Source organism: Cyprinodon tularosa, unplaced genomic scaffold (genome assembly GCF_016077235.1).
Source record: "Cyprinodon tularosa strain WSP-4 unplaced genomic scaffold, ASM1607723v1 ctg557, whole genome shotgun sequence".
Classification (NCBI taxonomy): Eukaryota; Metazoa; Chordata; class Actinopteri; order Cyprinodontiformes; family Cyprinodontidae; genus Cyprinodon; species Cyprinodon tularosa.
This window is the reverse complement of record NW_024039293.1, coordinates 541,078-553,838: the sequence shown is the minus strand read 5'-3', so window position 1 is coordinate 553,838 and position 12,761 is coordinate 541,078. Positions and strand designations below refer to the sequence as shown.

At 46.3% G+C, this 12,761-nt stretch overlaps 1 protein-coding gene across 2 annotated transcripts; it reads right to left on the bottom strand.

Annotated features, from left to right (window-relative positions):
• Positions 1 to 1,840: 1,840 nt before the first annotated feature.
• On the bottom strand, positions 1,841 to 8,801 carry LOC119796692. 2 transcript variants are annotated; one of them, XR_005282505.1, is made up of 2 exons: positions 2,138 to 8,801; positions 1,841 to 1,992 (listed from the first exon to the last, which is right to left on the bottom strand). XR_005282505.1 is itself a non-coding variant. In XM_038305349.1 (2 exons), exon 2 carries the CDS (start codon positions 8,266 to 8,268, stop codon positions 2,416 to 2,418), a length of 5,853 nt encoding a protein of 1,950 aa, XP_038161277.1. In that variant the 5' UTR covers positions 8,269 to 8,492; positions 8,638 to 8,801; the 3' UTR covers positions 1,841 to 2,415. The 2 variants fall into 2 exon arrangements, 1 of the variants encoding a protein (XP_038161277.1); XM_038305349.1 differs by having other exon boundaries at positions 1,841 to 8,492; positions 8,638 to 8,801.
• Between the last annotated feature and the right edge of the window lie 3,960 nt (positions 8,802 to 12,761).

Here is a 12,761-nt window from a genome sequence, read left to right as displayed (position 1 = left end):
TGAATTTCCAACATGTTTGATTTTCTCCCGACCTTATGATTCCCGATCGGGAGGTGGTCGTTAGAGGCTGATCGCCCCTCGTTAGCCCCTGTATACCACATGACGCAGGATGCACCAGGAGGTTGAAACTCGGCCCGATCGAAAAGAAAATTCTTGTGCGACTGGAGAATCGTTATGAAAAGGGCAAAATCTTGAACAGTGTTTGCCTGTTCTTTTAGATTAGCATACCGATCAAACCAGCATACCTATAGTCAAAACCCTTTAGTTTTGTACCAAAAATAAACTTTAAAATACCTCAAGAGAACTATTTAATCAATTACTTTTTGGTGTTCTATGAAGCATATGGAGATCTGACCTTGAGTTTAAAGGGAAACACGTCCATCAAGGTAGTTTAAAGTCTATTTTTTGTACAGAGCTAAAGAGATAAACACAAATCTGACGTCTTACACATGCATATTGACTATAGATATGCTGATCTGACAGAACACCGGCTTTAAGGAGCGTGCTCAGTTTGTCAGAGGGCTTCAAACCAGCAGTCTGCTGTGCCTCCTGTTGTGCAACACTCCCCAGTGAAAAAGTGGAACACACACCTTGCCAAAAGGGGAGATCTACTGAGCACCTCCCTGCTCCCTCAGCCTCAGCAGGAAGAGTTAGAAGCATTCACATCCCTCCCTCTTTTCTATAAAGGCCGTCTCACTGACAAACACTACAGGTTGATTTTACCATCCAGGCACAGTGATAAGTCCTTACATACCTGTAGCCAGAATCTCTGAACGCCTAAAAATAATTACCAAGTTGATTGCCTGTGCACTCTGGACAGATGTTAGATTGTGCAAAACCCATCCTGAATAATCTTTGACCTGTATAGTGCACTCTGTGGAGGATTTTGTATTGTATTAATTGTAAATTGGGGTTTCTAGTCATGTTAAAAGTTTTTAGACATATCTGAGCCCAGATGTTTTGTTCAAAGCTGGCTGATAAATCCTCCTCCCTGTCAGGACTCCTGTCTGTGTGTTTGTGTTTCTGTGTTTGTCTCCCTTCCTCCACCAGGGGGCGCCTGGTTCTGGTCCACCTCCTCACTCACCTGCTGATGGTTTCCTCGTTAACGGAGCGTTCTTTAGCTGCTGACTGCCATTACACCGACACCAGAGTGGTTGCCAGTTTAGGGTACTCTAGCCAAGCTGAGTTTTGCTGAGTCACACTGAGTTCTTGTCAACCTGAGTTTTAACATTGTTATTGTCTTTGCTTTTCGGCAGGAAGTCATCCTGCAAACTGGATTTTTCGGACCTTCTCTCCCTGGAAGGATCAACTGAGCTGGGGTTCAAACAGGAGGTTTGGACCCACTTTCCCCAAGAGAACGTTTGAGCTTCACACTGAGAAAGGGATTCATCTCCACTACGACCCGTTCAAGTACCGCAGGAAATCTGAGTGGCAGTCAGTTTCTCAGTTCACCTACAAACTACTGCCTTCTGGGTAAACCCTGTTCCGCCCTCCACCGAATCAGACAAACACTGGAACAACAGCATACATACTGGAAACAAAGACTCAACAACTTCTCTGGAAACGTGAGTCAGCAACCAGATCTTCTTCTCCAAGTTCCCGAACCAAATTTCCCACTGAGCCTGAACTAACCGCTGTGTCTTCCCCTCACTTTTCAGTTCTGGTTGAGCAGTGTTCAGAGCAACACTTCTCTCTGTATTATCTCTTCATTAAATCCTGTTAAACTTTTTCCCCTGGTCTCCCTGTTTGGTCTTCTGCATTTGGGTCTGAACTTTAGTAAAATCATGACACTCCCATTTAATAATAGGAACAGTGTAATGAGGGATTCTAATATTTCAATTAAAAACTGGTTGTGGGAATGGTGACCGCTGTGAAGCATCAGTCAAATGCTTGATGTCCAAAATGTTGTGGTTTATTCACCATCAAAGAAGATCCATACAATATTTGTATACTGGTGGGTTTAAAGCAGATACAGAGTGTGTGTGTGTGGTTCTACAAACAGAAAAAGCAGAAAATAAACCTAATTAGCATTGCCATGTGGCTGGCTGGACATCATAATTACAATTACCAACTATCATCAAAAATATAATAAAAATACACATCTATCTGTAAATAATAATGTCAGTAATTTACTTACATATCCTTGGACGCACACAGAACACAAAAACCAGTGGATGGCGAACTAAACCAAAGATACAAAGCAGATTGTGTCTTCAACTATCCTTCATCTGAACTGCCATCTTAGTATTGAAGGAAATTAACAGAGAACATGACTGGGCAAAAACCCCAGCCTGCAATACCTACCACTAACCAGAGGGGGGAGCTGAGTGGCTACTTCTACACACCACACATCAAACAATCCCAAACCCAAAGTCCTTCAATACAGCCGCCCCCAAATATGCAAAGTCATATTTGTTATCCTGGAGAAGGACTGCCATTGAGAGCAGTCTCTGGAAGGCCTGGCAGTGGGACCAGACGGGCAACTGGCCTGGTGTAGCTCCGGTCGTTGACCTGGATGTCCGCTGTCCGGATCCTCCCGTCTGCACTCGGGGTGACCTTCGTTATACGACCTACAGGCCACGAGACTCTGGGAAGTTGTGGGTCCACAATCATAGCAACAGCACCTGGCTGTAGCGGAGTGGTGTCCCTCTGCCATTTCGATCGTGTCTGGAGGAATGGCAGGTGGTGTCTTATAAACTTCCTCCAGAACTGGTCAGCCAAGACCTGGGTATGTCTCCAGCGGCGTCGGCTCAGCAGCTCAGATTCCGTGTACACAACCTGAGGCAAAGAGGGGTCCTGCCGCCCCATCAAGAGCATGTTGGGTGTCACTGGATCTGGGTCTGCGATGTCACTGGATACATAACCCAGTGGCTTCGAATTGAGTATGCCCTCAATTTCAATAAGGACTGTGTGAAGGACCTCTTCTGTCACAGTCTGTGACTGGATGGTGGCATACAGGGCCGACTTGATGGACCTGATCTCTCTCTCCCAGGCCCCTCCAAAGTGGGGTGCACTTGGTGGATTAAACTGGAACTTCACCTGGTGCTTAGCCAGCTCGGACTGTAGGGCAGGGTGCATTGCTTTGAAGGAGTCGTGCAGTTCCCTCTCCCCTCCTCTGAAATTCGTGCCCTGGTCCGAGAGTAACTCAGCAGGTTTCCCTCTGCGGGAGATGAATCGGCGGAGTGCCATCAGAAAGGAATCCTGGTCCAGACTACTCAAGAGGTCTATGTGGACGGCGCGGGTAGTGAGGCACTTGAATAGTATACCCCAGCGCTTCTCCTGTCGTCGTCCTACCTTGACAGTAAGAGGACCGAAACAATCCATACCGGTGGAGAAGAACGGTGGCTTCAGCAACCGCAGACGTGCAGGTGGTAAGTCTGCCATCTGTGGTATAACTGGTTTTGCCCTCCATCTCTGGCACTCAGTACATGAATGTTGATGCCGCTTCACCGCCTCTCGTCCACGGAGGATCCAGTACTTCCGACGTAATTCAGCATAGAGGCGCTCAGATCCTGGGTGGCGAAGATCGCAGTCGACACTTTGGATTATGAGCCTGGTGACTGGGTGGGCTGGATCCAGGACGATAGGGTGAATGCTCTCAGCCTCAAGCAGGTCGCTGCGCCGCAGTCTTCCTCCAACCCGAATCAACTTGAGCTGTTTGTCATACTCAGGGGCAAGGGCGATGAGACGACTGGTGGAGGGGACTGGTTTGCTCTCTGACAGGTGCTTGAGGTCCTCTGGGAAGCATTCCACCTGCACTTGTCTCAGCAGGTCTCTCTCAGCATTACGATAGTCCTCGGCTGCTGGAGTAGAATGGTCCTTTGCCGTCCCGTGACGCTCCTGGACCACTGCTTCCATTAACTCTTTAAAACTGCTGAACTGGCTTGTGTCAGGTAAGTAGAGGAGTGGGGCAGTGGTTATGGAGCCACAGAATGTGGTTTTGCGCAACTCTTCACCCTCCAGGGACTCCGCTGTGGGTTTGGTTGGCCAGTGTTCAGGGGACTGATGCAGGAATGCTGGGCCGTGGCTCCAACGACTGCTTTTCCCTGCAAGGTCTCTTAGGCTCTTCCCACGGGTTATGTCGTCTGCGGGATTGTTTGCAGAGTCCACGTACCTCCAGGATTGGGCCTCGCTTATCTCCTGGATTTCAGCGACTCTGGCACCCACGAACACCTTGAATCTGCAGGAGTCTGACTGGATCCAAGTCAGGACAGTGGTTGAGTCCGTCCAGAGCGTCACCTCATCGAGTCTCAGGGTTAGCTCATGCTGTAGGAGCTTGGCCAGCTGGGCACCTGTCAAGGCTGCGCACAGTTCCAGCCTGGGCATTGTCTGCTGGCGCTTGGGGGCTACTCTTGATCGCGCTGTCAGGAAAGCTACTTCCACCTTCTTGCCTGGTATTTCTGTACGCAAGTATGCTACTGAGCCATAAGCTTTCTCAGATGCGTCACAGAAAATTTGCAGGCTTCGCAGAGCAGCAGGGTTGTCCAGAGGGGGGCTTGTATAACAACGAGGTAGGACAATCTCTGGAAGGTGTTGCAGCTCGGCTTCCCAACTCAGCCACGCCTTGAGAGCATCCGCTGGCAAGGAGGGATCATCCCATTCTCTTTCCTTCTTCCATAGGTACTGCACAATGATCTTGGCTCGCGTGGTGAAGGGTATGAGAAAACCTAGTGGATCATAAAGCCTTGCCAGCGTGCTGTAGATGTTCCTCATGGTAGGAGTAGGGCTTTCTGCAAGGTGATACTTGTAGCCTAGAGTGTCTGACGCACACAGCCAACGGAGTCCAAGGGTGAGCTCTTGAGGATCTTCATGGGATTCTGTGAGCCATAGCTCACTGCTCTCAGATCTTGACTCCTTCGGCAGATGGCTGATGACTTCCGGGACATTGCTAGCCCATTGGCGCAGATCGAAGCCACCTGTGGTAAGCTGGGCCCTGAGTTTGTCAACCAGCTGATGGGCTTCTTCAGTGGAGGGGAGACTTTGCAGGTGGTTATCTACATAGAAGCACCGCTCAATGGAAAAACGAACTTCATCCCCTGGTTGACAGTGGTCTGCCACATGCTTCTGCAGTGCATACGTTGCACAGCAGGGGCTGCATGTGGTTCCAAAGGGGAGGACTTGCCATTCATAGACATCTGGTGGTACTCCTCCTTTCAGATCCCTCCACAAGAAGCGCAGCAAAGGTCTGTCCTCTGGTAACAACCGCACCTGGTGGAACATGCCCTTGATGTCACTGCTGAGGGCGATAGCATGTTCCCGGAATCTTAGCAGGACACCAAGAATGCTGGAGGTAAGGGTCGGACCAGGTAGCAGTAACTCATTCAGGTTCTGGCCTTTATAGGTGTAGGAGCAGTTAAACACAATCCTATTTTTCCCATTGTGCGTCACCATGTGATGTGGGATAAACCAGGATTCGGTTGACTCGTTCACCTCCTCATCTTCAATCTTGACAACATAGCCGGCCTGTTTGAGTTTCAAGATCTCAGCCCCATAGGCTGCTGCTTTCTCTGGGTCTTTAAGCAGACGTCTTTCAGTGCTCCTCAGATTGGCTAGGACAGCTTCTTTGGGAGTGCGGAGGCAGGGCATATCCTTCACACGTAGCAGTGGTGTGGCGTAGCGCAAGACTCCATCAACCTCCACCCGTACTGTCTTCGTGTCAAGCATGTGCACCGCCTCTTGGTCCTGCCTCGAGCGCGTCACCAGCCTTTCACTTTTGTATGGCACCACATCCATCTGCCATAACTTCTCCACATGGTGTTGGAGCTGCTCTGAGGGTGAAAGTACGCCAATGTTCAAACAAAGTTCAGGCTGGAGTTGTTGCCGAACAACACTAGTGGGCCCTTGGATGACCCAGCCCAGTCTGGTCTTCACAGCCGCTGGTCCTCCTGGTGGCCCCAATCGGACTGGCTCTGTCGGGGTAATCAGGTGAGGATGGTCAGATCCAATGAGGACCATTGGCTGAACTCTATCTAGCGTTCTGAGCGGCAGGCCTTGCAGGTGTCTGTACCGGCGCTGGAGCATCTTAACAGGCTGAGAGTGTTCTGCCAATCCCAGAAGGTCTGCAGTAAAGGCTCTCTGGATCTGGAAGGTCTTTTGCGGTTGACCGGCAGGTGAAATGGTGAATGAGACAGAAAAGCCCTGCAGCACTTTAAGGTCTTGGTGCACTGTTCTAAGAGCAATCTCCTCTGGCTCACCTGTCAGATGTAAGGCCTTTGTAGCAGCTTGAAGGAGCATTGTTCGCTCTGAGCCATCATCAAGTATTGCATAAGTCTCCAAAGCCTTCTCCCCATGGTGTAGCACCACCTTCAACACCTTTAAGAGCACTTGGCTGGAGCCTGCCTTACGATCTAGATAGAGTACTTCGTTGGTCGGAGCACTCACAAGGAAGGATTTCTCCTCAGTGGCTGGTTTTGCGTTGAGGTCATGAAGGGCGTCCAGATGTCTCCCTCCACAGGACTTACACCTAGCCTTCAGTCGACATTGGGCGGCTTGATGGGAACGAGCACAACGCCAGCACCTTCTGTTGCTCTTGATCCAGGCACTGCGCTGCTCAGTAGTGAGCTGACTGAACGTAGTACACTGGTTCAAGTAGTGCTGGGCATTGGTACAGTATGGGCATGATGGCAGGATCTTGCTTGCAGGACTGGCGTTAGCCGATGTACTGTCTGGGGACTTCTCAGTACTGTGGAGTACAGTAGTGGGCATAGCTGACTTTGAATCCTTTCGTCGCTCTTTCTTTCCCTCTGTGGTCTCTTTCACTTCTCTGAACAAGCACTGCCCATACTCTTGGACCTTTAGCTCGAACTCTAGCCAGTCAGAGAAGTCGAACAATGTAGGGACTCGAACATTGAATGGATGCACATATTTCATGAAATCAGCACGCCGTTCCTGTGGGAGCTTGGACATCAGCCTGGTTACATGCGACCCACACTTTAGCTCTATATGACCCTCTTCTCCCAGCTTGTCGAGCATACCAACCAAAGCTCTCACTCTGAGGGCAAACCTCTTGAAGGCGGCTGCATCATGGCTTCGGATGCTGGGTGCCTCCATTAACTCTGCAATGCGCCGTAACGCCAACTGATGGGGTTGCCCATAATGCACGGTTAGTGAGGCCATGGTGTCCGTATATGGTTGGGAGGAGTTCATATAGGAGTCTGCTATGAGGAGTGCATCTTCAAATTTCAGATGGTCCAGAAGTATTTGGTATTTAAACCTTTCTGTAGCATCTGCAGGGAGAAGGTTCTCAAGTGAGTCTTTCATCCTATTAAACTCACGGGGGTCCCCTTTAGTGAAGTCTGGAATGGTAGCTTTAGGCCCTCTATAGACACTTTCTCTCTGTCGGTGGGCATAGGCTCCCTCATGGCTAGGGTCAGTGAATGGGGCTTGGCGTCCAGAGCTCGGATGAATGGGTCCAGCTTGAGTGGACAGTTGCTCTGGCCGGTGAGTGTGTCCTTGAGACACAGATCCCTCAGAATACTGCTCACAGTACTCAGCCACCCTTAGTGGGGGCTCTGGGGCCCTCCCCATCTTTCTAAGACAGGCTGTCAGCTCTTCCACGAGAGACACTGGCAGAGGAACTGCTGCCGATGAATACGGCGTGTCGTCCTCTGCTACAGATGGGGGAGGAGGAGGCCATTCCCCATCGTCAGCTTCATCCTTCACAGCTACACCCATGGGGGGAGCAGGTGCCGTCATGGCCTGTGGAGCTGACTGTGAGAGGCTGCGAGGCACTGCATCCACAGGTGGCACTGGCGGTATGCGTGCTGGTAAATGGGTAACAGGATCTGGCCGTAGAGAGGAGGGAGGAGGAGGCCGGGATATGTCTGGCTGTTTACTTGTATTGAGCTGCCTTTGTATCTCCATTACAGTGGCCTGAAGCCTGCGATTCTCTTCCTTAACCTGACGCAGCTCCTCTTGCATAGCAGGTGAGGGGTCTGGTGGTGCTCTCATAAACTGTGGATCAGGGGTGCTACTATACTGGAGTCCCGAGTACACCGACTCTCTGGGATACTTTGGTCGAGCATCATACAATGGGGTCCACGGGTTAGAGAGCACAGATGAAGCAGAGCTGTCTCCACGCCTCTCCCGACTGTAGTATGGCTGCTGGGTTAGGAGATCATGCTGGCTTGGTGCTGCTGTAGCGAAGGGATGTCTATCCATGGGTGGCAGCTGCACTTCGTAATCATCCATCCATGCGGGGGGACGTATCTGACGTCGCGGGCGATTATCCGCATGTGTAGTCGTATCTCTCCTCTCATGTGGAAACATTTTAAATGTGCACAGTGATCACTCTTCCCGGGTTTCGGCACCAAATGTAATGAGGGATTCTAATATTTCAATTAAAAACTGGTTGTGGGAATGGTGACCGCTGTGAAGCATCAGTCAAATGCTTGATGTCCAAAATGTTGTGGTTTATTCACCATCAAAGAAGATCCATACAATATTTGTATACTGGTGGGTTTAAAGCAGATACAGAGTGTGTGTGTGTGGTTCTACAAACAGAAAAAGCAGAAAATAAACCTAATTAGCATTGCCATGTGGCTGGCTGGACATCATAATTACAATTACCAACTATCATCAAAAATATAATAAAAATACACATCTATCTGTAAATAATAATGTCAGTAATTTACTTACATATCCTTGGACGCACACAGAACACAAAAACCAGTGGATGGCGAACTAAACCAAAGATACAAAGCAGATTGTGTCTTCAACTATCCTTCATCTGAACTGCCATCTTAGTATTGAAGGAAATTAACAGAGAACATGACTGGGCAAAAACCCCAGCCTGCAATACCTACCACTAACCAGAGGGGGGAGCTGAGTGGCTACTTCTACACACCACACATCAAACAATCCCAAACCCAAAGTCCTTCAATACAAACAGATATTGTATCATCCAGTTTAGTCAGTGTCCTGTATAATTTAGACAGTAGTTTGGGGGGGGGGGGTTAAATCTAGAAACTCTGATATATTAGTTAGAATGTATAAATCTCCATCGATATGCTTAAATGTGTTTCTAATTATAGCTTTAATTTGCTCATATTCTAAGGATTTATTTTTGTTAATGCCATATTGCAAATTTAATCTAGCAAATGTGATAAACTCTGTGCTTTCAAACAAATGATCCAGATAGTTTATACCTTTATTCTTCCAGTACGGAAACTTGATCACATTATTGTTTTGTAGAATGTCAAATCTGAAATGATGATATTACAGCATATTTCCTGTTCTGTGTCTATCCAGGGATCATCTTAGAAATTATAATTTATCAATTTTGAGATGTATTGTAATCTATTTGCTAAGTAGTAGTTTTGGAAGTTAGGTAAATCGAATCCTTTGAATCAATCTCACTGGATGATCTGGTGAACTGGAAAGTGCTTTGAGATGACATGATGTGAATTGGAGCTATAGAAATAAACTGAATAGAATTTCATAGTTGAACATCTTTAATGGCCTCCAGCAGGAACCAAGAAATGGTTTAAAATATAAGTCTTTAATTAAATTAGAAAAAAAAACTTAAAGCATCTCATAGATGTAATTATTGATTTGCTTTTTTCTCTTTTGTCTGGAAAAAAAAATCATTTAAAAGCAAACATGAGGCCAAATGATCACAGTTAGTAAAATAATAACTTTATTAAAGTTCTATTCGGTAAAAGCTGCATTTTTTAAATTTCTGTCTGTTAATTTTATTTATCTCACACTCGTTTTCGTTATGGCCTGTTGGTATTTAAACAAAATAAAAACCATCAAAATAATTAAAATAATTAAACAAAATGATCGCTTTGTTCCCTTTTGCTCTGAAACGGTAAAGCTGATTCCCGTCCTGAGGGCATCGGTCCGCCATGTTGGCGCCTCTTTCCTCCAAGCTGCTTCCGTCTGTAGAGGAATAACGGGTCTCCTGCTGGTTGAGAAGGTTACAGATCTCAGATCTGCTTCAGTTAGAGTTGACAGTGATCTCTAAATAACCGCTGCTGCAGATTATTGCGCAGAAAGCATCTTAACTTTAGTCACATTTACATTTGAAGCTGCTGTCAGAATAAAGCAGGATTTAGAGACTTCACTGGAAACGATCTTCTGACCCTTCTGAGGGCAACGCTGGCGCCTGCATCCAGACCTGGGTTCCCATAGCAACAGAGGAGGCAGATAACAGTGATCTGTTGAGCCATTTGTGTCCACTGTAAGGGAGAGATTAGGCAGATCACCTGAGTTCATTAAACTCTGTATTTCATGTCTCAGGTCTTATTTTAAGAATTAATCACTAAAGCTCAAATAAATGACTGGATTTATTGTTATTAATCATTTATCCTCTAATTATTTAGTGATCAATTAATCATAAACTAGAGAGTACAGACTTTAAATGTTCACTAAAAGAAAAACTCAGAACAGCAATTAAACAGAAACCAAAATACACACGTTTTACGTTAAAGTGAAATAAAAACATATTTTTCTGTAAACATGATCAGAACTCCTCATCATTATGTTGTTTTTCTTTTACTTTTTTTTTATACAAAATTTGTAACAAATCTTTTATTTTAAGTCACTTGTTTAGGGATTTATTTGAATCTGCTACAAGCAACACTTTCTGATCTGATAAAGAATAATAACTACATTCATATATTAGTGGAATAATTCATATCTATGGGTTTTAAATTACAATTGTTGTAGAAATTCAACAAACCAACAGTCAGTTTAAGATGCAATTAACCCCACAGTGAAAAAACAACAACAAATGTTTGAATTTAATTTCTGGAGTTTCTATATTCCTGAGTTTTCCCACATGATCACTGGACAGGAACGTTTAATTTCAATTCAATTTCAATTCAGTTTATTTATATAGCGCCAAATTCACAACACATGTCATCTCAAGGCACTTTACAGTTCAACCAGATCATACAGTCAAATTGATACAAAGTTTTCTATCTAAGGAAAACCAGTTGATTGCATTGACTCATTGACTCAAATACAATCCCCCACACTAAGCATGCTTGTAGCGACAGTGGAGAGGAAAAACTCCCTTTTAACAGGAAGAAACCTCCAGCAGAACCAGGCTCAGTGTGAGCGGCCATCTGCCGAGGCCGACTGGGGTTCAAGGAGACAGAAGCAGAGATACAAAAAGCAGCTGTAAAAGGCGGCCCCGTCCAGGAAACACACAGCCAGGCAGACGAGCTCCAAGGCAGCTCCCATGCCAGAGGACGAAGAGAGCACATCCACTCAGTCACGGCCAGAGAAACAGGACCACACTGGAAAACAGGCCGATCTCCAACATCTATAAACAAGGGTGTTGATGGAAGCAGCACAGCTGATGTTTCTTTCCAGGATGACGTCACAGCCAAACAGGAACAGACGAGGCAAAGCTACTCTGAGGAAAAGCAGAGAGAGCAGAAGGTTAGAGATTGAACTAACAGATTCTGCAGAATAGGAGAACAGAGAGAGAATGAAGCAGAATGATGAAATGGGGGTCCCTATGTCCTCCAAAAGTCTAAGCCTATAGCAGCATAACTATAGAGATAGCTCAGGATAACCTGAGCCACTCTAACTAGAAGCTTTATCAAAAATGAAAGTTTTAAGCCTAGCCTTAAAAGTAGACAGGGTGTCTGCCTCACGGACTAAAACTGGTAGTTGGTTCCACAGGAGAGGAGCCTGAGAACTAAAAGATCTGCCTCCCATTCTACTTTTAGAAATTCTAGGAACCACTAGTAAACCTGCAGATTGAGAGCGAAGTGCTCTGTTAGGAACATAAGGAACAATCAGATCTCTGATATCAGATGGAGCTTGGCCATTTAAGGCTTTATATTCTCTGTTCTCCTATTCTGCAGAATCTGTTAGTTCAATCTCTAACCTTCTGCTCTCTCTGCTTTTCCTCAGAGTAGCTTTGCCTCGTCTGTTCCTGTTTGGCTGTGACGTCATCCTGGAAAGAAACATCAGCTGTGCTGCTTCCATCAACACCCTTGTTAATAGATGTTGGAGATCGGCCTGTTTTCCAGTGTGGTCCTGTTTCTCTGACCGTGACTGAGTGGATGTGCTCTCTTCGTCCTCTGGCATGGGAGCTGCCTTGGAGCTCGTCTGCCTGGCTGTGTGTTTCCTGGACGGGGCCGCCTTTTACAGCTGCTTTTTGTATCTCTGCTTCTGTCTCCTTGAACCCCAGTGGGCCTCAGCAGATGGCCGCTCACACTGAGCCTGGTTCTGCTGGAGGTTTCTTCCTGTTAAAAGGGAGTTTTTCCTCTCCACTGTCGCTACAAGCATGCTTAGTGTGGGGGATTGTATTTGAGTCAATGAGTCGATGCAATCAACTGGTTTTCCTTAGATAGAAAACTTTGTATCAATTTGACTGTATGATCTGGTTGAACTGTAAAGTGCCTTGAGATGACATGTGTTGTGAATTTGGCGCTATATAAATAAACTGAATTGAATTGAAATATGTGAGAAGAAGGATTTTAAATTCTATTCTTGATTTAACAGGAAGCCAATGAAGAGAAGCCAGGATAGGAGAGATATGATCTCTCTTTTTCATTTTCATTAGAACTCTGGCTGCAGCATTTTGGATCAGCTGAAGGCTTTTAACTACAGTTTGTGGACTTCCTGATAGTAAAGAATTACAATAGTCCAGCCTTGAAGTAACAAATGCATGGACTAGTTTCTCAGCATCACCCCTGGACAGGAGATTGCTCATTTTTGCAATGTTCCTCAGATGAAAGAAGGAAATTCTAGAAACCTCTTTGATCTGGGATTTAAATGACAGGTCCTGATCAAAAATA

What these genes read in the sequence shown, in the direction of transcription:
- LOC119796692 (XM_038305349.1), bottom strand. Translation starts at nt 8,268, where the DNA reads ATGTTTCCACATGAGAGGAGAGATACGACTACACATGCGGATAATCGC.